General features: G+C 36.1%; 1 protein-coding gene across 1 annotated transcript; it reads left to right on the forward strand.

The window, feature by feature from the left end:
- On the forward strand, nt 1-27,430 carry LOC138701062 (uncharacterized). Its single transcript, XM_069827614.1, has 11 exons — nt 1-216; nt 3,367-3,525; nt 3,633-3,874; nt 5,521-5,747; nt 9,207-9,374; nt 11,903-12,098; nt 12,618-12,846; nt 15,691-15,830; nt 21,146-21,358; nt 24,070-24,182; nt 25,998-27,430. The coding sequence occupies exons 1-11, from the start codon at nt 114-116 to the stop codon at nt 27,181-27,183; spliced, it is 2,976 nt and encodes a 991-aa protein (XP_069683715.1). The 5' UTR covers nt 1-113; the 3' UTR covers nt 27,184-27,430.
- Nucleotides 27,431-27,559: the final 129 nt, after the last annotated feature.

A 27,559-nucleotide genomic window follows, 5' to 3' on the forward strand; every position in this document is an offset into this window, starting at 1 on the left:
TGTTAGACCTGATTATTGTATCCGCATGGAAGTTACTTATAATGTGTTACACGTGTTTGATTTAGCGTAACAAATATTTTTATACATTATTTTGAATTTAGTATTTCTAAACGATGGGAAGAAAAGCTAAGTTTACAGAAGGTATTGTAGTAAAGAAAGGTCCCGGGAGAAAGGCGAAGAAACAAGGCGACCCAAATATTCCCAAACACCTAACCGGTAAGGACACATAAAAATACTGATAATTACATATTTCACTTTTATAAAGTAAACTATTTAGAGTATCTAACAGTTCTCAGGTGAATTAATTATACTTCTAAATCCATGAACGTCATTCAACATTTTCAGTGTACGTATCTATGTTCGTTATGTATTATTTTGGTTTTTGACGGTTTAGACTATGGCGAAGGTATAAGAGGGATTAGCAATTGCCCACCGCTGTAAGCCCCTGACTGTATTGTATATGCGATGGATATTGTCTTTACAGTACTCCAGTATCTATTGTTTTGCGTTATAACATGGCCATGTAAGTAAAATCATGCTTCATCTGTGAAAATAATTACTATAGGATCCACAACGCCATTGGCAACACTTTGTAAAACCTAGTTACAAAAATTCGCATGACTCACGTTGTCTCTATGCTGTAATTCATGCACTATGTATTTTCACTCTGTAAGGCTTAAATTTAAGAATTTTAGTGGCTCTAAATGCAGTGGTTTTCGAAACACCCTTTCTTGTGAGAGACGGGCAGAGAGATTTTCGAGGAGAATGTTCTAACCTTTCTGCAATCTCATCGAGTTTTTCCTCAGTTAGTACACTTGGGTTTCTCTTTCCACGTTTATTCATAACTGACCCCGTTTCTCTAAACTTTTTTTACGATGTTTAATATAGTCCTATGTGGAACGGGAACACCGGAAATTGCGTTGCAAAAGTTGTTGCACTGTTCCACAATTCTTTGTTATCAAGTAACACTCGACAAGATAAATCCTTTGTTGTAATGTAAACTTTTGTCGTGCCATATTAAGCCACAATCTTCAGTTAACACGTACGTACTTTAATGCAAAAGTTAACAGAGCTCACAGACAACTGAACAGCAGCTATCAGTTGCAATGTGACCATGTGCTGTGTCCTTGAAGGCAGAGGGCAGAGAGAGGAAGACTGTACCATGTGACTGTAGCGGACTCTGTTCACCGGGAATGACAAGTGTTGACACTGTACCCTCTTGCCGCCGAGTGCCATAGAGAATGTCATAGACTGCTGTGTACTTTCAAAAATTGAAACATGAGAATAAGTAGTTGTCACTACATCTCGCCAAAGTATTGTAAAAAATTGTAGAAAACTGCAAAATTGTAAAAATTGTAATTGTAATTGTAATCTTGTAAAATTTTGACTTGTCCCACATCTTAAAGTGGGATTCTTTTATTGTAGGATATCGCTTAATTTTCGTCAAGTTTGACAAACGATTCTGACGTCACAACATGGCCGACGTAAACCAACACGACGAGTGAATAAAACTTACTGAGATATCACCTCAACTAACCCACTAACCTTTTCACATACGTCGACCTCATATCACTGAGATATCACCTCAACTAACCCACTAGCCTTCTCACATAAGTTGACCTCATGTCACTGAGATATCACCTCAACTAACCCACTAACCTTCTCACATACGTCGACCTCATGTCACTGAGATATCACCTCAACCCACTAACCTTCTCACATACGTCGACCTCATGTCACTGAGATATCACCTCAACTAACCCTCTAACCTTCTCACATACGTCGACCTCATGTCACTGAGATATCACCTCAACTAACCCACTAACCATCTCACATAAGTTGACCTCACATCACTGAGATATCACCTCAACTAACCCTCTAACCTTCTCACATACGTCGACCTCATGTCACTGAGATATCACCTCAACTAACCCACTAACCTTCTCACATAAGTTGACCTCACATCACTGAGATATCACCTCAACTAACCCTCTAACCTTCTCACATACGTCGACCTCATGTCACTGTGAGATCACCTCAACTAACCCTCTAACCTTCTCACATACGTCGACCTCATGTCACTGAGATATCACCTCAACTAACCCACTAACCTTCTCACATACGTCGACCTCATGTCACTGAGATATCACCTCAACTAACCCACTAACCGTCTCACATACGTCGACCTCATGTCACTGAGATATCACCTCAACTAACCCACTAACCTTCTCACATAAGTTGACCTCACATCACTGAGATATCACCTCAACTAACCCCCTAACTTTCTCACATATGTCGACCACATGACATCACCCCATTCTCCAATTTAGCCAACATGTATTCTCATAAACACACTACCGATATCCTATAGTCATATAGACCCTTAAAGCTTCATTGCTAATGTAAGATCTATGGAATATAATAAATGAAATGAAAAAAAAAAAAAACTCTTGTTGTTGTTAACGACAATAATAATTATGGTTATGTTATTGAATATCAGTTTATATTGTATCATTATATACTGTACACAAATGTGAATTAATTTGCACTGTATTACATACCTCTCATGGGAATGAAATTAAGTTTGTATCTCTGTGTATATAAATATGATAGTGGGTAATGCTACTAAGATTTCAAATCATCCGTCCTCAAGTGAGGTTGACCACTGGGATCCGGAATTAACAAAATATAAAAGATAAAGGGAAATGAAACGAGCAAAATACTGATTCGATTTGTACATTAAAACGAAAATTTACGTGTTAACATATAGATGATAGTGTAAAATTTGAAGAGAGGCCTTCAGAATTTCCATTACAATATTCTGAACCTCATAAAAGGGAATTTAAAAGGATTTAAGGATATTACATGTAAATTTTGGTAAACAACCCCTCGCTCCAAATAGTAAGCCTGCAACATCCCAGTTGTAAAGCGAAATGCCATATTTTTGACTGAGGTATGGAAGACAAGGTACATATTTAGCTCGCTTGTCATCATTTATCTGCAATGCTTGATTTGTGTCTCGTTCAAAGAAAATTGTAGGGTCTAAGACCATCGCTTTCTGGGTTCTTCTATTGATGGCAATTATATCGACTCTTCTGTGGGAATCATCTTCAGACACACAATGAATCTCCTCATGTACTTCCCATCCTCTGTTTCTTAGCAGGTTGGCAATTGCTGTAGGGCACGATGGTGTCTGTTGTTACGCAGTAGCTCTCCCTTCTTACAGAACCCCAGTACGTGGCCAAGAGTTTCAGTCTCGCTGCAGCTGGGATGGCGACATTACTGTCTAGGCTTCTACTGCATTATTAGGAAAGATACTCGTCCAATTTTGTACATTTCTCTAAATTATATATTCCATATTTCTAGGAAAGGTATCGAAGCCACTAACACATAGACAGAAACAGCGTGCAATCAAGAGAGCAAAGAAACGTGAAGAATTAATACAGAAGAGGAAACAGGCAAAGAAAACTGTTAAACAACCGCCATCTCCTGCCACAAAAGAGCAGCCTTCAAGTGAAGATGCAGGTAAGAATTATGTTAAAACTGCATTCCATCTTTCTGATTATAAAAGATATAGTGGATCCCTTGTGCTCAAGATTGATCTAATCTGCCTCATATTCTTTTGCATTTAGTTTCAGAAGATTCTGGGGAGGAGTCTGATGGTGAGGTTCCTGGGTTCACGGATGATAACCAAGCCTGGTTGAAGCCAGTCTCCAAGAAGAAAAGCAAGCAACAGTTACTGGGTTCGGATGGAGAAGATGAGACTGATGAAGAAGAGGGTGGGGGAGCTTCGTCTGAAGAAGAGGAGCAGTCTGGAGAAGAAGCAGAGGAGATGAGTGACAACGAAGATAACAAAGAAGACGAGGAATACAAGGTCAGATTTAAGAACGACTTTTTTTTCGTCAGGCTTTTTATTTATTACGGTTTTTCCATAAAATGACTGGATCGCTGGTCACACGAGTCTTTCCTTAATGCCATCTTGAAAACAAAATTCTTATCTCCGTGTAATAAACAAAATTAGAAAAAAGAATATTATTGTCATGTTACATTTCGATTTCATGATCATTTTATGGTATTGTTTTCAAATAAAGAACCACTGACATTGTAGCCCAGATCACATACAGATTGCTCATTCCTATGTTAAAATCGGTTGCATTTTGAAGAGAACAACTGCCAGGATCGCCACCCGTCTGCCGTAAACGAACACGAGATGGCAGTACAGTCGTTAATGTAATTCAAATGGGAGTTATGACGTGACTCCTTATGTAACAGCTACTGCGTGTTCAATTCAAAGTGTCTCATGGCTTGCTGGATGTCGTCATGTGGCTAGTCGATGAGCCTAGAGAATTCAATCTTCCTACACTTCTGCAAAGGCGTATTACCTATGTACCAGAGAAGTTTCCTAGCAAGTACGGCGTTTATTCTGAAGAGTACTTACCAATATGTACGGTAACGCCTGTAGTGGCAGGATTGTGAACTGTTTGAAAACACGTGCTGAGGTGAGTTTTTTTCTTACTGTCGGGATATGGGGAGAGGGTCAAGACGATTACTTACGTAGCCTATTTGTTGACATTAACTTCGACAGTCAACATGGACACGGAGCATTTGATTTGTGCTGTGGAATGTTGCCATATGCAACCGATGATAACAAATGAAGAGTCCACTGCAAGAATGATGGATGTCATTTGGAATACATTTTTCAGGAGAAGCAATTGAAAGTTTGAAATGCTTAGCGCTCAAAGCTTAACTGTGATTTTCCGATCATTACTGGACAATGACTATCAGTGTTAATGCCATGTAACTCTCTATGTACATTCTATATGTCTTAAGCTATACATTGACAGTCTTGGTTCATTTTCGACAAGAAAGTGACATCCATCATTCTTGCAGTGGGCTCTTCAAATACCCTGCGTACGATTTGCCCACGCAAAACACAGTTCGAAAGAGGTTATGGTAGCACACAGACTTTACAGACAGCCATCTGTTGCTACGACGTTCAAGTTATACCATGCACGTTCTCAAGTTCAGATTGAATGCCTTGATTAATAGGCAACTTCTCTGACATAAAATCTGAAACTCGCTTCAAATCGCTGACTCACAACAGTGATGTCATGACACACTTTGAAATGAACACCCAGTAGATGGCAGCATAGTAAACCTGACAAAAGTTGTTACCGTCAAAGCCTATAATGCTGAGGAATCTGGGTATATATGATCTAGGATTGTAGTAACGTTACTATATTTCACTTGCATAATTCCCGGAGTAAGTTACTTGTAGATCTTAAATATGAACAAAATGCATGCCACTAGTTCAGGAAAACTCGATGTAGCTATATGGATAGACATACAGATAGACTGCATTCAGAAAATGAATTTTTCAACCTTAGGAATGCGGAAAACATGTAGTATTGCAGCGAAAATCTCGAAATAATTTTTTTCTTTATCATCATAGTCTTTTCTATGGAGAGAAAGTAAAAATCATCACACAGATAATTAGGTGAAATGTGTTGATGTGTGCAGGTTGGGACACTGGATGATCTGGAAGGCAGTGACGAAGCTGGAAGCAGTGATGATGAGTTTGGCGCTGCAGACAGTGATGAAGGAAGTGACAAGCAGGATAGTGATGTTGATGATGATGATGATGATGATGATGGTAGTGATAACAGTGAGAAAGATGAAGATGATGATGACCTGTTGCCTGTTGAGAAGGCAGCAAAGAAGCTTAAAAAGAAGCAGGAGCAGGACGAGTAAGTATAAGACATTTTATCACCTAGAGTTTATTTTAAATTGTATCGTTACTGCCTTATACAGAGTGATTAAGAACAGTAAAAAGTCAGGGATTCTATTGTGCTTTTGCTGTAATGTTTATAACACTGTTGGTTGGGATTGTCAGTTCTAACAGCTACTCTAATAGGGATATCTTATGCGAAGTTTTACCACTAGATGGCAGGAGCGTTCCATGCGGCGCAATATGTTGTAGGGCTATGTTATGTCATATGCTACAGTTGATTACGTTTTCCCGCTTTTTGGTTTTCTGTGCGTGTCAAAATTATATTTACAATTATTTTGTATAACCTAATATAATTTAATATAATTCAGTATTTTCTTACCTCATAATTTAATTTAACTTACAATAAATAATAACGTAAACCTGTATAATATTGAGCAATTCCCCTTAAGAGATGGATGAGGAAATCTGCAGTATGCAGGTTATAGATACGAGTAAATTGAATGTTCATGAACCTAAACGAGAATTTTTAGAATGAGGTGCACGAATAAAAAAATAAGAACTATGTCGAAGGTGAATATCATCTTTAATCATTAGTATTTATGAACCGTACGCTAAAAACAGGATATGCACCCACTAATGTGGTTTTTTTATATAGGGAAGGGACTATCGAGATTGAATTCCTTGTATTTTTTTCTGTAGTTGCAGAAAGATCAAATGCAATTTTGAATAGGATGATATAATATGATCGCAGTAGTATCACGATTAGTCGTGTGTTTTGTAGTTTAAGGGTATGCAGTTTTGAATACTATGTAGGATGATTTTGAAAATTTGAAGTTAAAACATGATTTTAATAATAATGGATTTCACTACGGATCGTCCTGGATAATAAACATCCCAGTTTATCGAGAGTTTACTGCAGGCGGAGACTCCTACAACTACTGCATATAATCTAAGCTGACATAGCTCGCTATCGAGGTTGCATATGTCTTTATTAATTTTTCTTTTTATTCTTCCAAAATGAAACTGTAGTGAACAATTCCTTACTTGAAGTAGTTACTTTTATTTAATAGCTAGCACTTTCGAGGCGCAATTTAATTACTTATATTTTTAAGGTTTAAAGCATATATTCAGAATATTTCGGGACCTGATTGAAGACAAAAAGCTTTCCCTGGTTTTTACATAACAAAATTTGCCATTTTTAGTTGTTTTTAAGAGTATTTAATATACTAATACACTACGTATATCCTCAGTGTTTATATACCGAAAGACAAATGCACATGCAAAGCGCATCCCTCAAAGTACACGTGCGCTATCTGTTGGTGCTAGTTCAGGATATCCCTATTGTCTTCATGCTGTGATGAAGACATAAAACATATTGATGGGCCAGTCTAAAAGGGGATAGTACATTATGCTATGAGCCTATAATGGTAGTAATTAAGACGCGAGTATGTTTGTTTATGAAACGAGCGCAAGCGAGTTTCATAATTTTCATACGAGCGTCTTAATTACCATTATAGGCAAGTTTCATACGACTTTTTATGCTCGACCATATTTCTAACTTGAAATTATTGATAAGTATTCATGTTATGGTTATGTAAGTGAGGAGTGGAACTGACCTGAATTGTGAGATGTGCGCAGACGCGAAAGTATTGATTTTTTCCGAGGAACAATAATGTCATTGACCTTGATATAATTTAGAGAATAACATGAACTAATTTTGATATAACCTGGAAATTGATTTAGAATTGAAAAACGAGATGACAAATTGAATTTATTTGAATATTATTTACAATTAACGCTAATTATTATAGTAACAGAACATAACCTTCTGCGATAGTATTGGATTTCCAGCCTCCATGACTTTTCGCTAATTGTCTTTCGATTGCATATCTGAGAATAATTGATACTTGAGGTTTTATAATGGTGATTTCTCATTGGCTGAACAACTGAATTATAATGAATAGGTGTACTTTAATGAGGTGCATTAAAGGGCTACTACCAGGTGTATAATTACTACATTTCGGCATGGTCGAGCATAAACAAAATTAAAAGTTTTGAGATACCTGCCTTTTAAAGTTTCATGGTTCTGTGGAAAATCCAAGGATCACTGAAATTACTCGAAATTCTATTAATGATGTTTTATGTTTACTATAAGTTTCAAATTAGAGTATGTTAATTCATTTTTTCACTGTAACTTGATGGTTTAAAAAGTAGTTTCCTCAAAATTTTAAATTTTAAGTTGTTTCCATTTTGAACTGGCCTGTCAATAAGTTTTAATGTTAAAATCTGCTGACAAGTTTGGTCTTCCTGTTTACATATTATTACATTAAAAATTAGCTACAAAATACTATCACTACCTGGCTTCCTAACAGTATAAATACAATTAATCAAAATGAATGTTAAAGCATACAACGTGTTGCATGTATCTTCCAGATGTAGGCCTATTTATTTATTTTTATGTAAAACAATTATGTTAGAGGTAGAAAGAGAAATGTTGTAATATTGTGACATAAAAAGTTTACCCTAATGCTACTCATGGTAGGTACCATGGAAACAGAAGTGTAAGTGGTTTTCCAAATGGTCTATCTGACTCCATTCTCTGTTTAATGTGCCTCGAGGTTTTCCACGCAATAGTCGTGGAAATATTGAGTATATGGGTTACGTATATACACGAAGATCAAATAAAACACACTACAATAGTGTTAAAAAAGTACATAATCTTGTATTTTATTATCTTCGAGTATAGATGTCCCAAACAATAACGAGATTTCTTCAAATCCCGTGTCAATTTTATTTTTTATTTTTCGACAAAACAGAGTACATGTTAGTTTTGTTTGTACATGGCAGTGTAATTTTTAGATAGCTTCAAATTATAACACTTTGTGCTACTGTTGATTTTTTTTCTGTAGACAGGTCTTCATGCTATTAAAAAAATCTCCAGAATTTTTAATTTCGGGAAAAAATTAAATCTAAAGTGGCAAGAGAAAAAATTGTAAATTAACATTGCTACTGCTGTACAACTTCTTTTTTTCCCCCCAATTGTTTCTAGGAACAATGAAAGAGTAATGGAACGGAGAAAAATTCTCTCCGGCGCCGGGATTTGAACCCGGGTTTTCAGCTCTACATGCTGACGCTTTATCCACTAAGCCACATCGAATTCCACCCCGGTGTCGGATAGAATCGTCTCAGTTTTAAGTTCCAACTTTTGGGTTCCCTCTAGTGGTCACCCTCTGCACTACACTGGAACTTAAAACTGAGACGATTCTGTCCGACGCCGGGGTGGACTTCGGTGTGGCTTAGTGTTTAAAGTGTCAGCACGTAGAGCTGAAAACCCGGGTTCAAATCCCGGCGCCGGAGAGAATTTTTCTCCATTCCATTACTCTTTCATCGTATGATGACGCAGAATATCTGCATGGAAATATCATATATACTTCGGTACATTAAAATAATAATAATAATATATATATGTTTCTAGGAAGCTAGCAGAGGAGGAACTGAAGATGAATATAGCTGATCGAGATATGTTTACATTTCCATCAGAGAGTGAATTGAAAGAACCACTTGGACTCCAAGATGTTCAGAGAAGAATCAAGGATGTGATAGCAGTGCTGTCAGACTTCAACAATCTTCGAGGGGAGGGCAGGTACTCACTGATGTTATATTCTCTTTGTGCCTAGATTTAAAACATTTCTAATTTGTAAAAATGAGAAAATGCTTTGTAACACATCACTGTGTAACTGAACAAACTATGAAACAGTTATGACAGTTTGAAGAAATGAAGCAAGCAGTCTAAAATAACAGACTTTTTGTAAGAATAATCACACAGTAAAAACAATGTAAGTCAGTTTCTTAAAATTTTCTGGATTGGAGTTTGAAATATATATCAGCCAAAGCCCAAAGCAGCTAAGATTTCCTACAAATAATCTTATACAGTTCAAGAAAAACTTTACATTTCACATTTTAACATTCTATTTTTTAACTCTCTGTTAGGACCAGAGATTCTAGAGTTTAACCATAACCTATAACCAAGTATAGGCTGAATTCTGTTTTCTGAACTCTGACAATTGCGAGTCTCGCTTGTTTCCGTTGTTTGATTCAGAGAGGATAGAAGTCTTTCTATTCTCTCAGGGTTGATTTATGCTTCTTTCATCGTCTGTACCACAGAAGCGTAGAGCGGTGTATTGGTGTTGCTGTTGTGAAATGAGAAACACTGGAACAAAACAAAATCGTGGGACTAATTTCTCTTTGTTTGAGAGAAGCCTTCTGCTGGAAATTATTTTGCAGTATAAACCAAACAAACGGATCTACATTCAAACCGAAAAGTTAGGCTTGGCAGAAAATTGCCTATACCTTTGTATGAACTTCTGGTCTGTCAAATCACAGAAATCATCCCCTCTGTTTATGTATTCATGGATATCATTTTCTAAATAATCAAGATATAAAAGTTCAGCATCTAATGCACAGCCATATTGGTTACTTCTATGCTAACTGAGAATTAAATGATTTAAATGCATGAAATTGGGCAGTTAAATTAACTTCGGTTTTAACAGCCTGTTAGTACTAACAGTAGTTGAAGAAATGCTTCAACTGTTAAATTTACAGTTAAAATGGAATAACACAATGTTATAATTTAACAAAGGTTGTAGAAACCGGGCCTATGTGTTATAAACTTGATTATTGTATTATAGACTCAAAGCTGGCGTAATTATGAAGTTCTTAATTTCTCTTTGAAAATTTTACTAAATTGATTTAATTCGTTCTTCCCTTACAGTCTTCAAATGCTATTTCAGATGTTATTAAATGTCATTTCAGTTGTTGTTTAGTCAACTTTCTGAAGACATGTCTGAACCTCATAAGTGATACCAACTTGGCACCAGGAGATATGTGGTAGGGTGGCCTGTTTCTCTCCCCCCTCCATTCCATACATCACCAATCAGCTACATATTACACTAATCAGACTTCAGATCTATACACACAATTGTTCTTCCTCTGACACATATCGTCAAGTGAGATGTACTGCCTGATAATAGATGTACATATCAGCCAGAACCTCAATCAGAGGTATCATTTCAGTTCTTATGTGTTTTTTTCCTTCAGATCCCCGTAAAAAACGTATAAAATGAAATTTACTGTACATGTGCAAAAATAGTCGAGTTTTCAATTATCACAACCTCAGAAGAATAAAAAGAAAAATCCAGGAGCGATTTCTCAGGGCATGCTATGCTTGCTGCGCAAGCCCAATATTTTCGTAGAATGCGTATTTCTCAAAATGAGATTACGTACATTAAAATTTATTTTGATTTTTGGAATATTGTATAGGCGTAATACTATCTGCAGGTTGCACACCGCAAGTATCGCAACGCTTGCTCGTTTCTCAGAGCTACAGGAAAGACGTAGAAATAGCGAGAATATGATGCGCGCGCAAGTGCCTTCCTCCTTACTCCGTCCTAGGAGCACATGCTTCTGTTATGTATTGTATGAAGCTCTGGTCCGAGAGCTACACCAACGACTATTTAATGTTACATAGAGCAGTATTGGCAGCAGCTTTTACCAGTGAATGTACTGTGATCTGCGAGTGCAATGTAATTGTATGAGCGGAATGCATATGTTAGCTGCTGTATGTATTATTAATTCTTAAACATTACATAATTTGAAGTGTTGCAATGAGTTCGGAATTGTGTATTATTGAAACCTTATTATTAAATCCATTTTCCCGAAGGACTATTCAAGAGAAGACAGACATTATAGAGAATATGTGTGCTCGTTCAGTGCAGCTCAATACAACAATGTGCATTGGTTGGCAGGGTCGAAAAAACTAAATAAGCTGTTTTGTTGGCCATGTTTGTTATATTATATCGAACTTCTACATCTGATAAGCGAATATGATACATGACTCATAATGATTTCATAATTATAAAATAAATTATATATGTCGGTATGATTATTTTTATTAATTATGAATTATTATATCCTCCCATTTTCCCCTATGAATAAAAGAGCAAGCCTAACTTTCGTGACTAGCATTCGCCCCTGGAAAAATCTAATCACAAAATTCTGTAAGAGTATTTATTGTGAAACTAGCTGTCATGATTGAAGAACTTGCAGTGTAATACATTACATTTTGAGTTTGCGTCTTGTACTGCAGGTAGCAGATATGTCTGTGCATTGCAGGTCCCGCCCTGAGTACATGGAGCTGCTGCAGAAAGATTTGTGCACATATTACAGCTACAACGAGTTCCTCATAGAGCGGCTGATGCAGCTGTTCCCACTGTCAGAGCTCTTGGAGTTCCTAGAAGCAAGTGAAGTGCAGCGTCCCCTCACCATTCGAGCAAACAGTCTCAAGACTCGAAGAAGAGACCTTGCACAGGTGTGATATACTTTGCTTATACTGGATTACAAGAATGTATTTATTGTTTGTATAACTTTTTTTTTTTTTAACGGGGAAGGGACCCAAAGGTTTGCACTGAGCCTGAGGCTTATTGTGGCTGGTGCCAAGATCCATGGATCATATGCAGGGTTATGAACTTGAGTACCAGGGGCCTATTTCACGAAACTACAAATTTACAGGGAAGCAGATCCTATAACTACAAACTACAATAAAATGTGTTTTGCACAACATTGGAAAATATTTCTGTAATTGTAACAGTGATATGTAAAATGTGGGCCATGAATGATTTGTGTAATAGACTTTGATTAACATAAAACATACTGTGACAGCGACGTGAGATTCGAACTCACGACCAGCGTCCCGCAAGAGAGCAGGTCGCTCGTGAGTCGACACGGGCTCCACGGAGCACTGGGGGTTTAAAAAAGTATTCTATTCAGCAAAATTTTGAATTGTTTACAATGCATTACAGCGTTAGTTAATAATGAAATTATTTTGCAGGCTCTTATAAACAGAGGAGTCAATTTGGATCCTGTTGGTAAGTGGACGAAAGTGGGCTTGGTTGTCTACTCGTCAACTGTCCCTATTGGAGCCACTCCTGAGTACCTTGCAGGTCACTATATCATCCAAGGTGCTTCAAGTTTACTCCCAGTGATGGCTCTCGCACCACAAGAGAACGAGAGGATCCTGGACATGTGTGCAGCCCCTGGAGGGAAGTCATCACACATTGGTTAGTGCTGAGCTAGACATTTGTAAAATTTAGATGTTAAGAGTGTCATTATTTTTTTTTTATGCTCTCTGACTTCTACTAGTGCTTGAGTAGTTGGGCTCAAAGAAAGGGTACCTGTTAGGCAACTGTGTTGATCAGAGAGTGCAAGATGTTAGAGAACACTTCGTGTACAACATTATTTTATAAACAGAGTAGGAACCAAAAGAAGATTAACAGCAGTTTTTGTCTGAGCTGAACATTAACTTTTGTGAAGGATTAAAAGCATTTAACTAATAACTCAAGGTAGCCTGTACATAAGAAAGTGAGGCAAAGAAAGTCAGTTTTAGGTAGGCTACCTAAAATACGCTTCAGAGGCATTAAAGCCTGGTTCAGACTGTGCTAGTTTCTGTGATGGATTCCAAGGTGACTGCGCTGATGGGTGCCCTGCGTGCTCACTTGCTGGCTCCCGTGTTGCCTACGGTGATGGTAGTTGTTCACGCGGAGCTGGCTCTTTTCACAGTTCAAATTGGAAAATCATCTGTTGTTTCATCTGTTGCCAACACTCATGGTCAAAAAGAAACTAAACCGTGAGTGGAAAACAACTAAAGTCCTACATTAACAGTAGTAAATGTCGTAATAAAGTAATTAAGCCATAAGTGCAAAACAACTAAAGTCCGATATTTAATTGTTGTTTCTTAGAAACTAAAGAATATAGAAAAAACAGGTTTAGTTGGAAAACAACGAACATGGCGACATGGTTTCAGTGGTGATATTATATGATCATCTTTGGTTTCCAACCTGCAAACCATCACGAAAAATAGCAAGGAACCTACCCTCGAAATCCAGCAAGCTAGCCATCCAAGGAGCCACCAGAGTGCATTACTTCCGGCAAGTGAGCACGCAGGCTACCCATCCGCACAGCCACCTTGGAATCCATCAGAGAAACACACACCATCTGAACCGGGCTTAAGTTAGGCACTAAAAATAACAATAAATCTCAAAGTAAACTTGTTAAGAACTTGAAGTATGCTATTTTGGTACTTTTGTGTATTCCAATATTGGTTCCATTTCAAGTTGATGTAAAATGTTTTCTTTTCTTTCATGATTCCACATACAGGGTGATTCAGAAAGAATAGTAAATGTTGAAGGGGATGATAGTATGGAAAGTTCAAATAAACATACGTGCAATTTTCAGTGGTTGTGGAAATACAGCTGTTTGAATGTTATGCATAACAAACCTTACAAATATGAAGGAATGACAAATGACTACATACAAGGAAATAGTGTGTGTCACTTTTCTCAGATCATAATGTTTATAGTTACAGTAGTCTGTAGAGATTTGATACACGCACAAGTATGGAACAGATGACAAGCACGCAACACTCTGAATTACATGGTGAAATTTACTTATATCTTGTAAATAAGTATTAAATGTAATCATTAAGTACTATACAATAAACCTAAAGCTGCAGTGCTTGTCTTTGGGCTCACCTGGGGGGGGGGAGATCTTTAAGGGGTTAGGTACAGCTTACAGCAGTAAAATTTTTGGAAATTTCAACATTTTTTTTCCTCCATTACTATATCTTGTACAATAATGAAAATTGGTATGTGTAAAACACTGTCCTTCTGCTATATGAAAAAAAAAAAATATTTTTACGATTTAAAATATATATATATATATATATATATATATTTCTTTTTTCAAAATTCGAAATGGTGACAGTTCACTATGCAGTGATGAAGTGTTTCCCCTCATAACTCATGAACTTGTTAACTTGTTCATGTTCTCTCTCTTTTATTTTATTGCTGAAACTGTTTACAATATCAAGCTCTTTCAACTACATTCTTTAATAAACAATATTTTTTTTTTTATTTTGTGTTAAAAGAAAATACTGATATTTGACCCTTTTTTAAATGAATTTATTTTTTATCAGACAATCTATCAAAGATAGAGAAGTGATCTTGCATCATATTTTAGATATGATAGGCATAAATACACACAAAAAATTTCATCACAGATAGTTTTTGAGTTATGTGGAAAATGCTTCATCACTGCACAGTGAAAAGAATTAAAAAAAAAAAAAGTAAACAATTTTTTTTAAATCGTAGAAATATTTTTTTTATATAGCAGAAGGACAGTGTTTTACATATACTAATTTTCATTATTGTACAAGATACAGTAATGGAGGAAAAAAATGTTGAATATTTCCAAAAATTTTACTGCTGTAAACTGTACCTAACCCTTAAGTAATTTGGCTTTCCTTCTTACTACTAGTAATGCTAGTTATGCGTAAAATTCAGACAGCAATATTCCCGCACCCATTAAAAATTGGACACATATTTATATGAACTTTTTTACTCAGAATAGTCATACTACCACCTTCTAAAATATTTACTGTTTCTCTTGAATCATCCTGTATTTACACAGCTGTTCAGCACAATCTTAAGTTTTAAGACAGAAAAGCAAGAGTGCATGAAAGTGTTGGAAAATAATAAGCGATTAAATTCGGCAGTGTGAAATTTCCATGTCTGTCTATGACCTGTGTATGGTTTACATTCATATGTTCAACAAACATTGAGCTAACTGTCGACATGGGTGGCACAGTCGGTACAGTGCTGACCTCTGTCCGAGGTCGTGGGTTCGATCCCGGCCCAGGTCGATAGCGTTTAAGTGTGCTTAAATGCGACAGGGTCATGTCAGTAGATATACTGGCATGTAAAAGAAGTTCTGCAGGACAAAATTCTGGCACATCAGTGACACTCGTATAATCTCGGCAATTGCAAGTGTTGTTAAATAAAACATGATTTAAAATAAAAATGTTTGAGCTAGCCACACTTTAATAGATGGCTTTTTTGTATTTTCAGCTGCTGTGATGAAGAATACCGGTGTTCTTTTTGCCAATGATGCAAATGAAGAGCGGATAAAAGCAATTGTTGGCAATTTTCATCGTATGGGTGTTATCAATTCAGTAATATGCTCAGTTGATGGTCGTAAATTCACAAAGGTGAGATTTTAAAAATATGTCTTGGTCTTGAGCAACTTCTTAGTTGTAAATGGGCTTCTATTTCTATTTCTTGCAAGTCATTAGGTTTTCCACTTGCTTTCTTTTTTAGCTTTTACTGCGTACATATTTAATCAGTCATTTGTTCTCTGACAAAGTCATTATGCTCTTGGTTTTCCATCAGTTAAATTGCCTGCAGTCAGTTTTTCTTCCTGTGTTTTGAATTTTTTGCATTCATATTACAGCATGCCTTCATTATTGCCGTATCATTATGTCCCCTTCTCTGAATGTCATTTACAATGATTAGTAAATTAACTTAATCACTAGATCTCCATATGTGGTAAGTCATGGTAATGTACTGGTTGACACCTTCTTTCAAGAACATCCTCTATAAAGGTCACTGATCTAAACATTCACCACTCGACCACAAAGATTACCGCCCACATACATCTCATTTTAATCTCATCCCAACAGTCACTCCAACTCATCCTAACTTACTCCACCCTACCTCACCTCACTTAACCTAACCTTACTTATCGCCAAAGTTCGGGTTTTGATGACATAAGAATACTTTACAGATGGCCATGGAACCACTGCTATAATGTTTACCATACTTATCTACTGATGATTTGTTTTCTACCTGTTATAACATGCAATACCTCTCTAGACCAGCGTTTTTCAACCTCCTTTTTCAACATATGGCACACTAAAGGTGTAATTTAAAATCCTGCAACACACTTATATAATCTAAACTAGTGTTTAATTTGTAATCGTAAGTCATTTTTTCTACTATTCCTTTACTGTACTGTTTACATTTGTTTTTAAATCTTTTGTATTGCCCCTACCATTATATATTGCCCTTCAAGAATTTCGGTATTCGTTGTAAGTCATTACTTGTGTTATACTTTAATTATTGTAATTGTTCCTGAATCATGTATGTAACTTCTAACCGTAAATCATTGCTTGTAATATCTCTTTATTACTCTTAACTGTTTCATTGTTCATGAATTAAGTATTAATTTGAAAGTGAAAGTGAAACTTTGTTTTATTAATACTATTGATTATTTTTTAAGATCGTGATTTACTCTGAAACGGTAGACATTCTTGTATACCTTTTACATTGATTATTCCTCAAACATCTCATTAATCTTTAACAGGAGCCATTCTTTCACTAATGTGCATGCTTCTACATAATTCATGTGAATTGTAACTGTGACCACTATTTTATGTCATCACTTTACTATTGGTTATAAAATATGTATTTTGATGCCAACTATAACCCTAATATACCTCAGGGTGAAATAGGGTTAAATTGGATAATAAAAAAAAACAGTGATTTCAAACCATGGGTGAATTCATTGATTAAAGTTCTCGTTAACACTTTGTTAAAAACATAAAATTTACTTTGTCATACGTTAAAAGTGTTAAAATTGTTAAAAAAAGGTATATACCTTCGACGGTATGTGTCGTCGTCTTCAGTGTCTCTTGAGCCACTCAAGAGAGAGTTGCAGACGACACATAGCGTCGAAACGGACCGTCTGTCGAAGGTATATATCTTTTTTTAACAATTTTAACACTTTTAACGTATGGCAAAGTAAATTTTATGGGTGAATTTTCCCTAGGGGGATTTTTTAGGAGGAAATGAGGACGAAAAGATACAAATAAGTATCACCTATCATCACAGAAAATCGGTATATTTAGATTCTTCAGACAAAACCAAAAATTAAAAGTTCTTTCAGTTCATAAAACCTTGACAATACGCGATCATGAGATAACCACCTAACTTCTCTGTAAATAAGCAGCTGAGTGTATTTAGAATTCATTGCAGAGAGAAGATATGAAAATAATGTTGTTTTAGTGGCCTTTTTTTTATTATAATTAACCATTTTCATCACTTGCTACAATACTGCAAACTCAGAAACTAGTGACTTTGAAACAACTGCTTGTCTATGGAGAAAACAAGTGCAAATATTATTTCAGAGTTAATTTGCTTTGCTAGGGCCAAAAATTCTTTCACTTTTACTTTTCAAATTTTTGTTACGACAACCGATAGTCTATTATTTTCACTTTCTCACGGAACACCAGTGGATCATTCTTGGGGTTGAAAATGGCTACTCTAGACAGTATATCTTCTATGATATAGGAAAAAAAAAGACATTCTTTTGGAAAGTTTCGTTTTAGACATGGTCACTTAAGTCAAAATTAGTTAAATGAGATAAAAGTCTGATCTTTAAATTCAAGCCAAAATGAATGTCTTTTATTGAAAATATGTCGGTGTTTGATCATTGTTGATGTTGTTAACCTTAGATAAATACAAATCTGGTGCCAACAATGGTATGCAAGCTAGGAGGTAAATCATAAACCCGTCCACACCTGTGGAGTAACGGTCAGCGCGTCTGGCCGTGAAACCAGGTGGCCCGGGTTCGAATCCCGGTCGGGGCAGGTTACCTGGTTGAGGTTTTTTCCGGGTTTTCCCTCAACCCAATATGAGCAAATGCTGGGTAACTTTCGATGCTGGACCCCGGACTCATTTCACCGGCATTATCACTTTCATTTCATTCAGACACTAAATAACCTAGATGTTGATACAGCGTCGTAAAATAACCCAAAAAAAAATCATAAACCCTAATGACTTTATTTCATTGATAACATGAAATCACATTTGTTTATGTTTGTGTACTTACTGATCAGAACATTATTCATTTTAATATAAGACACAAATCAGATCTTCTCCGTTAGCCTCAGCTGTTATAAGAAAGGAGTTCACTATTCATGTATTGCAGTCTTCATTGTACTGCCTAATTATCCTAAATCTTTGAAGTGTCAAGAGAAAAGATTCAAAACAGACTTGACAACATTTCTCCATCTCATACCTTCTACTCAACTGAAAAATTGTGTATACTCGACCATGCCGAAATGTAGTAATTATACACCTGGTAGTAGCCCTTTAATGCACCTCATTAAAGTACACCTATTCATTATAGTTCAGTTGTTCAGCCAATGAGAAATGACATTGTAGCATTATAAAAGCGCAAGTATCGATTATTCTCGCATATGCAATCGAAAGACAACTAGCAAAAAGTCATGGAGGCTGGAAATCCAATACTGTCGCAGAAAGTTATGTTCTGTTACTATAATAATTAGCGTTAATTGTAAATAATATTCAAATAAATTCAATTTGTCATCTCGTTTTTCAATTCTAAATCAATTTCCAGGTTATATCAAGACTAATGTTCATGTTATTCTCTAGATTATATCAAGGTCAATGACATTCGTCCCTCGGAAAAAAATCAATACTTTCGCGTCTGCGCACATCTCACAATTTAGAAGGTCAGTTCCGCTCCTCAGTCAGATAAGAATAACATGAATACATATGAATAATTTCAAGTTAGAAATATGGTCGAGCATAAATGTCGTATGAAACTTGCGCTCGTTTCATAAACAAACATACTCGCGTCTTAATTACTACCATTATAGGCTCGTTGCATAATGTAGTATTATGCTTGTAAATTGAATAAATCTGCTTGCTATTTATTGTAATATTTTTGTATAACTTTTGACTTGTTCCACATCTCAAAACTACATTGATGAACTGAATGTGTTAATAGATGCAGAATATGACTGAATAAACATAAACTAAATATATACACTGAAACCTCTCATTTACGAACATCAAAGGGACGTAACAATCTGTCCGCATCTGGGAGGTGTCCTTTATTGGGAGGGAGGCTCCCCAATCTAACAGTAAATTTATAATATGCATTATGTATCCCTTCACGCTTTAAATGAAATGTATTACTGTAGTTTAATTCTAAATATAGTCTACTGTACTACAGTAAATTCTTTGCAACTTTGAACTACAGTAGATAAGACCGAAAAAAGGAAAATACAGTATTGTGCCATGCAATTTTATTCTAGGTCTACAGTTATGCAGTACTGTAATTTACAGTTTTCAACTTAACCTTAATGTTCAGATGCCATGTCTCTCGAAACATAACAATTGATTGAAGTGAAGAGAATAATCCTACTAACCCTATCATGTGTCGAATACAATTTCACGATCGCGGAAACCTTGGACCCATCAGACAGGTTAAATTTAATGACTTTATACATCTTGATTACACAACTTTTAACACTGTATCACTTCGGAATATGTATGATAAGAACTTTCTTGTGTTAAATTTTAACGTACCTTGTTAACATGTTTCGACCTATTTTGGGTCATCTTCAGAACTGGTCGTTGTTGGTCTTGACACCTCTTGTTTCCTGTGAGGGTGCGTTCGAAGTATAGAGTCAAAGAGTGTATGTGTTTTGAAATTGAGTTGTGTATTGAGAATATCGTTGGGGTGTGTTTTCGTGTGTCTGTATATTTTATATTGTTCTAGTGTGTTTAGTTTCTGGCTTTTTGGTTGGATGTGCAGTATTTCCATGTCTGTGTTGATATCTCAGTAGGTGTGGTTGGCATTTGTGATGTGTTCTGCATATGTGGAGGTGTTTTGTAATTTTGTTATGGCTGTGATGTGTTCTTTGTAACATGTTTGAAATGATCTGCCTGTCTGTCCTATGTAGAAGTTGTTGCAGGTGTTACATTTGAGTTTGCATACGCCTGTGTGGTTGTGTGGTTTGTGTGTTGAGATGTTTTTGTAGAGTGTTATTTGTTCTGTATGCGATGTTGTAATTTAATTTCTTGAATGAGGTTGCAATTTTGTGTGTGTTTTTTTTTTTCGTATGTTAGTGTGATGTATTTTTTGTGTTCTTGTGTTTGTGTTGTATTCTTCTGTTTTTTGTGGTTTTGTTTTGTCTTACGTATTATGTTGTCTATGTTATGTTAATGACTTTGTTTATCCACCCGCTTCCAGCTAACAAGTGGTAGCCTACGAGACCCTTATTGTCTTCTTTCATGTTAAAGAATTTCTGTACAGTTTTCAAAACTAAATTTTCCATTTTTGTAACTCATTAAGTCTTGAAATCCAAGTTCTGTCCATAGTCAGGAGGTAAAGCAAGCTCTAGGACTGTGAAACAGCTGTCCGTGTCTGAGAGTGTCCGTAAACGAAAGTTAAATTTATCATTATTTCCATATTATTTCAGTTGCGACATAAAAATCTGTCTGTATATGAGGAGTGTCTGTAAGGAGAGGTTTCATTGTACCCAATTGTAGAAAAATAACATATAAATGATACATTTTTAGAATGTGAGAACCTTGAATAGAATTTTAAGTACAGAACAATGTCTTTGGCTGAAGAAAAGACAAGTGACATGTCCTCAAAATGCTGAGAATGTTATCACTGCGTTAGCTTTAAATTCTGTGTGATGTGCAGGTGATGAAGGGGTTTGACCGTGTGCTGCTGGATGCCCCCTGCACAGGCACTGGAGTGGTGGCCAAGGACCCCAGTGTGAAGACCAGCAAGGATGAGACCGACATCACACGCTGCTTCACTTTGCAGCGACAGCTGCTGCTGGAGGCCATAGACTGCCTGAAGCCAAACTCTCCGACTGGTGGCTATCTCGTCTACTCCACTTGCTCTGTGCTGGTGAGTCTTCTGCTACTTCTTATTCCTTCCTTGGCTTCCTTTTTATATTTATTTTCTTCTAGCTGTTGGGTCTAAGGGTCGTGGATAAGGTGATGGTTTGTGAAAGGCAGTGAAACCCTTAGCATACCTTTGTATGGGAGAAAAGCACATCTGGGAGGATCAAATATGTGTAGGTTTATTACAGTCAAATTACTTATCAATAGTACACACGTTGAACCATTACAATATTAAGGTGCGTACACACTTAGCGAACGAACAACGAACGAATGATGAAGCGAAATTTCGTTGTTCGTTCGCTGTTTGGAGCAATGTACAAATCATCAGCAAATGGTCAGAAAACATTCACGTTCGCTGATTATCTGCAATAATGGCAGACGAAAATATAATTATAGCAAATGCAGTCGTTGTTATTATAGGCAGTTTAATAAAAAGAAAGAAAAAACAAAAGGTGATGGTAGCAGACGCCACTCTATGAAAGCCGCAATCAATATAGAGGCACTGACTTGCTTCATGATTTACATCGAATGGAATCGGGACAGTTTCACAAATTCTGTCGCATTTGAGAAACAGACTTCGAAATATTACTGTGCAAAATAGGGCCCAAAATTTCCAAGAAAGACACAGGCTGACAAGAAGCAATACCTATTCAGGAAAAGCTAGCATTAACACTTCGATATCTCGCTACAGGGGATTCGTATACAAGTTTAATGTATTTATTCAAAGTGTCGAAACAGCTGATTACCAGGATTGTTCCAGAAGTATGTACAGCTATAATTGAGGAACTGGAAGATTTTATTAAGGTACGACTGCAAGACAGGGAAAGTTTCAATATACGGATACCTCATTGACAATAATTATCTTAAAATACTAAAAAGAGAGATTTGTCTGTGTTTGTCGAATGTGCATCATGTTTACGAAAAGGCACTTTTCAGTGCCAAGTGCCAATAATTTATTTTGTGTGCACAAGGTTGGAGCTTTGTTTTTTTCTGGGCATCAATTTGTCCAAAATGAACGACATACGTTTATACGCAAACCAAGTTGACTCATACACTTCATCACTCCCCATTCCAGATCTTTTTGTGAACTTTTGTCTTTCCCTCTGGAATGATGTCAGTAGGGACTCAGTTTTCTTTTTGACTTCTGCTCCCTACAATAAACAAAAAATATTTATCCACTGAAAATAAATAAACAACAATTTTTTTCAAATTTTGAATGTGTTTGACTCGCCTACTTTACAGCTGAACATCTTTCCAATAGCTTCCAAAACATCATGTTTTCTTACTTTATTGTGGTAAGTAGGATGCTTGGGATTCCATAAAGTTTCCTGCTCCCTATATGCATTAATAAGATTTATAACAGCGTCTTCCGTCCACTCCAGTTTCGACATCCTGTTGGTGAAATTGAACTAAGTGCTGCGTTCTGCTACGAACTACAAGCTAGTGGCAAATCCCGTCCACAACGAATACCAACTTCCTTTGATGTACCGACAAGCGACGGATCACTTCCGAAGGCAAACCAAACGATTGGTTTGCCTTTGCTGCGACGTACACACGTCCCGATTTCAATCAGCAAATGCATTCGTTTGTCGTTTGTTCGTTGTTCGTTTGCTAAGTGTGTACGCACCTTTACATGAAATGGTATATAAAAGTTTTTTACAAACGTTTTCGCCATAACCATGGCATCTTCAGGTCATATTAAAACAGAATACAGTAACACATGATGAACACTAAAAAAATATTCAGATTGAAACAATCGTTAAAAGTTTAAAAACTGGTGTGGTAGTCATACGCCCATAAAACAGCAGCACGAGCGACCTACATTCTGTAGCATGTTTCGTTATTTTGGGAACTGCATCTGCATGTATTTGAAGATTGTTATGCTTTTACTCTACTTCTTTGTACACTTATCAATTAGTACAGTGTTAATTGCCTGTGCTATGTTCTTGGTGATAATTTCATGCTACATGTAAATTTTTAATGGCATATGTTCTAACTGCCTACCACACCAGTTTTTAAACTTTTAACGATTGTTTTAATCTGAATATTTTTTAAGTGTTCATCATGTGTTATTGTGTTCTCTTTTAATATGACCTGAAGATGCCATGGTTATGGCGAAAACGTTTGTCAAAAACCTTTATATACCATTTTATGTAATATCATAATGGTTCAATGTGTGTACTATTGATAAGTAATTTGACTGTAATAAACCTACACATATTTGATACTTATATTATACTTATCGGACCAAACATGCCTTTAAAATTACATCTGGAAGGCCTAAGTTGTAGGCCCAATACTTGAACATAAGATTCACAAAAGTCTGAATAGATTCGCAATTTGCCAGGTTCTATGTCCATAACAAGCATATATGAGAAGTTAGTATATTTTATGAAGGTGTTTACTGAGGCAGTTGTGACCAGTAACCAATCTGAACATGAACATAGTGGATTTTCGAGATAGATCAATTTTAAATCTTTCATTGAATTTTTTTCCATTTTTAATTTTGGTGTCTTGCTATTAAATTGTGATGGTTAGATTTAGTTTTCCTTTTTATAACCTGGTCTTTTATAGCACGTGGTCTTATCCCATCTCCTACACCACCTATTCTTCTGTGTTATCAACCATTCCTTTGCTCTGATATGCCTTACTTGGTTGTGACTGAATGGTTTTGTAATACTACATTCTAATGTAAAATGTTTTTAATTTTTACAGCCAGAAGAAAATGAATGGGTAATTGATTTTGCTTTGAAGAAAAGAGACGTAAAGCTGGTACCAACTGGACTAGATTTTGGAACCGAGGGCTTCACAAATTATAGACATCACAGGCAAGTGTTTCTGCTTGAAGTGTGTAGTCGTCATGTGACATATATGACAATTTATAAATGTCAGCTATTTTTATTTTACTCTCTGATTATTGTATAAAATGTAGGGAGACTATACAGAGGTCCTCGAAATGAGTGCAGATTTTTTTTTGGTAGATGTAGTGGGGTGTTCATATGAGTATTTTGATATGATGAACATTGGGTCTCATACTCATTGTTATGGCCCTCAGCACCCCATCATCTTCCATGTTTAGCATTAAATATCAAATTGCTTTGAACTAATTTTGTAACAGTTAATATAAAAACTTGCTTTGAATGATTTGAATTTGGATTTTTATTGTCTAGTACTGTAAGACCTACAGTACATGTGTATGATTGTATTTTTAAATTACAACTCTAATTAAAGAGGTTCCATAACTAGATAATTTTTTTATTATGAAGGGAGAGGATGGTTAAATAAGGTGCAAAAGCAGTAAAAAAATCCTTTTAAAATAATCTTTGATATGTGAAAAATGCATTACATAAAATTTAATGCACATTTATGGTCTTGTCAGCTGCTGTAACTCCATTTTCAAAGCTCTGTTGCACAGAGTTTTTAAATTACACTAAATTTTGATTGCAATTTCCCGTAACTTTAATATTTTCCTTTATTTCGTACAAAAGTTATGTCTTCGGAACTACTAATCCTACATGCATGATATTTGATACATTTTTTAGACTATTAGGAAACATTTCTGGAATAGAAACTAGTTATTTTGTTGCATTTAAGAAATATGCCTTCATGTTTCTATAAAAGCATATATAATGAACACCAATCAAAATACCCCTCATTTCTCGTGAAAAACCACAACTGAATAGACTACAGTGGACTATAATGGACTTTATGTTGTCAGCAAATAGCTGGATACATTAAGAAGATTGATCTTTAAAATTCATTCTTAAAATGTAATTTATATTAATAATTTTGAATATCAAAATTGTGCTCCAGACATTTTAAATAACGTGCTTTTAGAAGTAAATTCTCATGCATATTTTGAATTTATCTTTAAAAATGGCCGAGATACATCCATTTTAGAGAATTACTGTTTCCTGATTTTTTTTTTTTTTTTTTAAATTTGGTCCCTACAATTTTTTTTCTAAAACTAATCTCGTGTAGCAATGATACACTATCTACCAAAAAGTAATTGGGCACTGTTTTTGCCCCTTTAGAACCTCGTGCTACCACCTCTTGTTGCTATAACAGCAGCCACTCTGTCAGGCATGCTCTCCACTAGTTTGTGTAAAATATCCACTGGAATGCGTTGCCATTACTCTTGCAACATGGCACTCAGTTGGACAATAGAAGTTGGCTGCATCTCCCGAGACTTCAATCGCCGGTCCAATTCGTCCCAAAGGTGCTCAGTGGGATTGAGATCAGGACTCCGTGCAGACCAGTCCAACCGATGAACATTATTGTCTGCATACCACTGCATAGTAGCCGCCGAAACATGGGGCCAACTTCCATTGTCCAACTGAGTGCCATTTTGGAAGATGAATGGCGACGCATTCCAGTGGATATCCTACACAAACTAGTGGAGAGCATGCCTGACAGGGTGGCTGCTGTTATAGCAACAAGAGGTGGTACCACGAGGTTCTAAAGGGGCAAAACAGTGCCCAATTACTTTTTGGTAGATAGTGTATTTCTACATTCTAAAAATAAAAATTGTGAATCAAATTAGGGAAATAATTCAAATTTTACCATCCTATTCAATTGAGTAAAATAAGATTAGATTATGTTTTTGTCTGATGTCATTTAGTAATAATCATTATCTATTTCAGATTTCACCCGTCACTGAAACTCACTCGAAGGTTCTACCCACACACCCACAACATGGATGGGTTCTTTGTTGCAAAGCTCAAGAAATTCTCGAATAACATTCCAAAATCCAATGTTGAGTCAGAAGAAGAGTTGGAGGAGAAGAATGAAACAAGGAAAAACAGTAAGAAACGCGAATTGGAAACAAGCAAAAAAACTAACGAAGTCTCTCCCAAGAAGCAGAAGACCAACGTTGACCATTCTGCAGTGTTATCTAACGGCGTTATTTCACCAGAAGGGTTCAATAAAAATACGTCACCACAAAATAAGATTGCCAGGAAGAGAGTATTCAGTGAAACGCAATCACAATCTGCCATTGAGACAGAAAAAAGTACAAAGAGATCAGAAGAAAAGAAAAAGATAGGAAAAAATAAACAAAATGAAAGTAATTTAAAGTTAGGGGAATCTGCTGCAAAGAAGCAGGAACAGAAAGTAGAGCAAGATTTACCTGCGGAGACAAATGCAGAGATGGTACCAAAAAAGAAGAAGAAGAGAAACAGGAGAAAGAAGAAGAGTAACGCAGAGGCAGGTCAAGGAGATGGTCAAGCGGAAGTTGCATCTGTAAGTAATGCAGAGACAATTCCCAAAAAGAAGAGACGTAAGAAGAAGAAAAAGAATCAGGTTAATAGAGGGGGCCAGGAGCAATCTGATATGCAGACCGGAAACAAACCTGGCTCCTCAGATGGGAAAACCATGTCTGTTTCAATGAAAAGACGTAAGAAGAGAGGGAAGAAAGGTAAGAAGAATGTGGGCAGGGAAGAAGAACCTAATTCAAATAAATTTATAAACATTAACTCGAGTGATGGGAAAGGTGAAGCAAAACTGAAGGGAGGAGACGGAGGTCAGGTGAAGAAAGTAAAGAAGGAAGTGAAACAGGGCATCAAAGAGGGGGGACTGATAAAGAAGATGAAGAACAAAGCGGAAAAGAAAGGTAGCAGTGAGGAAGTAAATAACAATGTGAAGAGACAGATGATGAAAGTAAAGACTGAGGAGCAACAAGTGAGACAAGGAGGAGGAAAAAGTAAGAAGAAAAATAAAAGTCCGTCATTCAAACCTGTTGAAGAAAAGAAGTTAAAGAAAAACAAGCTTATGAAAAAGAATAAAAAGAAGCTAAAGTCGTTAGAAAAGAGTGGTAGTGAAATTGCGTAAGATAGGAGGATTTAGTGAGTGAATAAAAAAATCTGTTATTTGTTTAAAAATGCTGTCATGCTTTTAGTCTGCGACTATGCTGGTGACTTGAGTAATCAATTCTTCATTAACTTCCATGTCCTATCTTTACATTATAAAACTATTCTCATTCACCTAATATAAATACAGAGTGGAAAAAAAGAAACAAGTCAGACATTTGAAAGCTGTAAATATTTTAGGACTGTACGGAGATTATAATGTGATGATGTTGAATTATCAACTGTGTTTTGATGTCTGAATTCCCCACTGTTTCGAAACTACGTTAAGATTCTGTCCTCATACATTTCAATCCAAAGTACAGTTTCTTCAGGGAGGGGAGGGGAGGGGGGGAAGTAAG

This window comes from Periplaneta americana, chromosome 6, assembly GCF_040183065.1.
Source record: "Periplaneta americana isolate PAMFEO1 chromosome 6, P.americana_PAMFEO1_priV1, whole genome shotgun sequence".
Classification (NCBI taxonomy): Eukaryota; Metazoa; Arthropoda; class Insecta; order Blattodea; family Blattidae; genus Periplaneta; species Periplaneta americana.

Excerpts from the sequence above, each read along its gene's own strand:
- LOC138701062 (XM_069827614.1), top strand. The coding sequence starts at position 114 with ATGGGAAGAAAAGCTAAGTTTACAGAAGGTATTGTAGTAAAGAAAGGT. Across the intron at positions 12,847-15,690 it reads AGGGAAGTCATCACACATTG|CTGCTGTGATGAAGAATACC; the intron begins GTTAGTGCTGAG and ends TTGTATTTTCAG. Across the intron at positions 21,359-24,069 it reads ACTCCACTTGCTCTGTGCTG|CCAGAAGAAAATGAATGGGT; the intron begins GTGAGTCTTCTG and ends TAATTTTTACAG.